The sequence below is a fragment of the Coptis chinensis genome, chromosome 2, assembly GCF_015680905.1.
Source record: "Coptis chinensis isolate HL-2020 chromosome 2, ASM1568090v1, whole genome shotgun sequence".
Lineage (NCBI taxonomy): Eukaryota > Viridiplantae > Streptophyta > Magnoliopsida > Ranunculales > Ranunculaceae > Coptis > Coptis chinensis.
The window spans coordinates 77216562-77221284 of NC_141457.1; the positions used below are offsets into that span (position 1 = coordinate 77216562).

A 4723-nucleotide genomic window follows, 5' to 3' on the forward strand; every position below is an offset into this window, starting at 1 on the left:
CTATAAAGATATCCTTGGGTAGACGCCAATAAATAATTAAAACATACCAAAAGGAGATGGTGCATTGGTGCCACAACACGAAAACTACTAATAGAATAATGGTCTATCATTAGATAAAGTACATCTATTCAAACAACATTGTACATACAAATGGACCAGGACAACTTACAAGTCTGGGTTGCTAGCAGTCTTTTCAGAGAAGCTTCCTCTAAATGTAATGAGTGATTCTATCTTGTCTAAAACATCTGAGGTGTCTACATCAAAGAATGGCTTGTAAGCTGCCACTTTAAACATTCTCAGCCAACCTCCAGACTGAGGTTCATCAGAACTACCACCAGGAACTGGTTTTGAGAATGAATCTACGAAATTTAAATTGCAAACACAAGAAACAATAAAGATGGATGAGAATATGTCAATGCAATCAGCCACCGTACAATTATGAAGGCTGCAATATAAATGTTATTTGAGTACTAAAAGAAACGCGGAAATTTGTATTGCATCCAACACAGGTACAAGTGCCAAAGACACTTACCCCTCTAAATCTGAGACACAAACTATTATCACTACTTAAGGAATAGAATAAACAGTGTTTCACAACAGTCTCTGCCTCATTTCCACAACTATCCCCAGAAAGTGAAATCCCCTTTAAAATATTTATCTTTATAATATTGGCCATGGTCGCAACCTGAAAACTATTTGATAGTATGGTGTTTAGAAAATTCTATAGTAGCCAAAGTGCAAAAAAAAGTATAGTACATTGTATATTATGCCTATTAAGTGTAACTTATATGAAGCGACATTGTCAAGGACAAGTTAAAGAAGTACAGGAACTTATTGAACTTATTACCAACTTTAAGAAACATTTACAACATAAATAAAGGATTAAAATTCTTCGCCATCATGGCTTTCAATTCCATTGCCTCCACTGCACGTCCTTGCATTTGTGTTATTGAAACAAAACTGAACCGTTTCGTTAAGGGTACATTACTGTTTGTTACCATCAAGAACTCTTCAATCTGCTCCTTGTGACCAAAATATACCTGCGTATCGCGAGCATCATAACCCATGTACTTCTAGTAATCTTCTCTTTGATCATCAAAAGCAAGGCTGAGCTCAGCACAGTTTTCAGGATCTGAGCCTGCAAACCTTTATAGAAGCCTAGCAACCCTTCTCTTCTCCAAATTGTATATATTGCACCCATTATTGTTTTGGGAGGCTTTCGTGGAGCTTCTTGTGTCTCTCCATCATCTGGATCGGCAGATTGAATCGTAACTTTACACCTGCCCAGCAATCACACGCTTTTATTTACTAGGAAAGTGAATTTATTGAAGATCCTTTGTTAAGATTGGCAAACTTCAGCAAGTGAGATGAGAAACTGACTACATACCTGATTGCGGGGTATGTTAAACAGGTGGCAATACTCTTTGAGACTGCACCCAACACAAATGCTGAAAAGGCTGACAGTTCCTCCGGCGATGACTCTGCCCCTATTTTGCTTCTCTTTTTTCTGCTTAGTAACTTTCTTTTCAGCTGGTCAAAAGCTGTGTACTACAAGCATGGAATGCCAACTATCAACCGAGCGAGTCATTTTCATCACAAGTTTTTACCAATTAAATTAATGTTTACTTTCTTCTAAAGAACTTGTTTTGTTTCTTTACATGTTAAAATACCAAAAAAGTCTATGGGACTCTGGGAGCAGGTAAAACCATTTTTAGAAGAATTCAATAAGTAGGTAAGTTATATTTGTAAAAAATAAGTAAGCATGCAGAGTAGGACAATGGGACGTCAGACTATGAAAAACACCACCCTCCCATCATATATAAAAGACTGAATGAGCAAACCATCCAAGTTTCTCACTACTTAAACCAAAGGATAATGCAACCTGCCAACCTTTAATGTCTACGATCTGCTGAAGATCTCAAGCTTGCTCCTCAAAGTGTCCCCATTTCTATTTAAGCAAATTACTTATTAAGTAGCATACAGGGAACCTTAGAGGAGTCCAAAGAGGGTCCATAACAATGCCTAACACGAAAACTTGCAAAGAATCCGGCAACCCCGAGGTAAATTTGCTTATCTTCAGTCGCATTCCCAGCTTTATACTTGGCACGGACCGCGCTATACAGGAAGCTGGTTACTCTTGGCTGATTGAAGGAAGTAACTCCTTCCATGATTGGTGTTGATCTAAGTTATACAAACGGGATATTTGTACAAAGGGCTCATGGAGAGGTTGAGACTTAGAATCAAACATGTCCTCACATTAAGATAGAATTGATCTACACCTAGATAGAAGATACACATCCTGTGCTTTATGCTCAAATCATCTTACCCCCATCATGTGTCACACTGACACATGTAGAAATCTAAATTATTACGACATCAAGTACCTGAATAGAAGGATTCGAGGTCAGCAGAAGAGAGATGCCAAGGCCATCATATGCCTCGCTCCAAGTGCTCTCCTTAAAAGATTGCAAAAGCCCTTTGGACTTCCCAAAAGCACTTGTCTGCATCCTAGAGGACACTGTATCCAAGGGCTGTACATCAAAACAAAGTATTAGAACATTGAGCTATACAGGCCGTAAAACTCAAAAAGGAAATCTAGACTAATAAAAAATATTGTAGAGCTCTAGGGATACCATTCCAACACAAATCACAGGCTTCAAGTGTTGAGAGAATGAATCTCAGGAATACCTAAGCCAGCTAATGCAAAAGTAAACAAGATAGCCTACAACCGGAATTCTGGGTTGCAACTGTCCTGGCGTCCTCCCCATGAGTTTTTATTGCCCGTAAGGAGATAAACTCAATTGCTTTAGTGTCTAAAATATATGTTTAGTTACACCACCAAAAACCCAACTCCTTGGTGTAGTTGATCTCAGATGCTAAAAAAGTGACTTACATGAGTTACTATGACAGTGCAAGCCCCAGCAGCAGCAGCAATAATCAAGTTTGCTTTAGTTCCAATATTTTTGTTCCCATTCCACTCTACATACATCCGTTTAAAGTAACTATAACCGTAAAAGTAGAGAAACGATGAAATGAACGACTGCAGATTTTTTGTGCCAAGCCCCTGGTATAATGAAAGCACTTGACGACTAGAAATTGCCTCCCATAACACATCAGATAGTTTCCTAAAAGACAGTTTAACTTTATGAAGATCAAAACTTTTAAATCAATACAACAAAGCAATTGAGGAAGGGTGAAGACATACTTGTATCTTTGTTGACCGTGAGATCGGACTTCAGCTTGATATTTAGTTTTACAAGTATCAAGTGGGTAAAGTATAGTTGTACTCAGTAATGATCCAACGGCTCCTGATGTTGCCTCTGTTAATGACTCGAAATCTATGGCCATCAGAAAGTTTTGGAAATTGAGAGGCGGAAACAAGGTTATAGGCAGCAACGAGGAAATGTGAAGGAGTAAATTTGAGGAAGGAAGAGACGTGTAGAGTAGAGAGGTGGCAGTGTGTGACGTTGTTATTGGGAATTAATTGGGTTTAATGATTTGATTTGTGTGCGACATTTTTAAATATGGGCACCGATCGGATTTTGGATTCTTTTATGTCTGGTCTTTGGAGTTTGGACTAGTGTTCTTTAAGTCTGGTCGTTTTTAACTTGCCAAATGTTGACCAAACACAGGGATGTCCGCTAGACCGAAACTCGAACAAAATAACCCAAATCCGAACCTAAATTGAAAAAACAAAGGGTGGGGTTTCGACATGCCCTTCAAACTTGGACCGACCTAAAAATTATATTAAAACCCGTTAAAAAAATAAAATAACAGAACCATAAGAGCAAGTCCAACGCAGAGCTGCTATAGTACCGCCACATTGGATTTGAGAGATTAAAAAATTCAAAATCAGTTTCAATGCAGTCGTTGAAGATGGAGGTGCTAAAGGGATACAGACGCACAGTTTCTGCCGTCTGCCAAAATTTAACACACGGACGGCAAAAATTGTATCGTCCGTCTCCCAAAACTTATTATGGCAGTTGCTAAATAAGACTAGAAGTTTTGTTGAGTTTATCACACCAACTAAATTTATGAGCCTTTTAACATTCCGATTGGAATGACATTCTTGTTTTTGGAGTGTTATCATTCCATATGCCACCCATTGGACTTGCTCTAAGCTGAAATCATTTTCTTGAATTCAAATATATAATCCTTTTTCTCTTTATTCTCATACCATAATAACTGCCAATCGGTAGGGGTGGGGGATTGGGGTTTGCTGACATGTAGTAAACAAACTACAATACGCCGCACTCTTCAAACCCAACTTTGCCTCTACTCATAGAATATTCTATTTTCATATTTCACTCGTTATTCTCATATTTGTTTCAATTTCATATAATTGGGTCCAAATTACTTATTAGAGGGAAACAAGAAGCTTGATCTCACTCTTATGTCATCGTCATCCTATGTCGTAGGGGAGCCAGCCGGTTAATTATAAGCCATAGTGCATCGACATTATATCGATTGTTCCGTCATGGTAACTTGGGTCAACTTTTGCTCCCTACACTCATTATGAATTAGAAATTATGTTGTCGATGTAATGTGATGTTAAGCCATTGTCACATAAGATCCACAATACTTTTTTTCTCAAGTACTTTTCACGATTTTTTTTAGTTAATCAACTTGTCTGATTTTTCAAATATTCTTTTGATTTACAGTATATTCTTTGGTTCAGTGATTTACTATTTTTGTTTTTTCAAATTTTGTTGTGATTGAGTAG

The 4723-nt window shown here is 37.8% G+C and overlaps 1 protein-coding gene across 1 annotated transcript; it reads right to left on the reverse strand.

Annotated features, from left to right (window-relative positions):
* Positions 1–736: 736 nt before the first annotated feature.
* On the reverse strand, positions 737–3655 carry LOC147517962 (peroxisomal adenine nucleotide carrier 1-like). Its single transcript, XM_086589984.1, has 5 exons — positions 3206–3655; positions 2894–3125; positions 2385–2531; positions 1388–1548; positions 737–1280 (listed from the first exon to the last, which is right to left on the reverse strand). The coding sequence occupies exons 1-5, from the start codon at positions 3346–3348 to the stop codon at positions 1001–1003; spliced, it is 963 nt and encodes a 320-aa protein (XP_086446110.1). The 5' UTR covers positions 3349–3655; the 3' UTR covers positions 737–1000.
* Positions 3656–4723: the final 1068 nt, after the last annotated feature.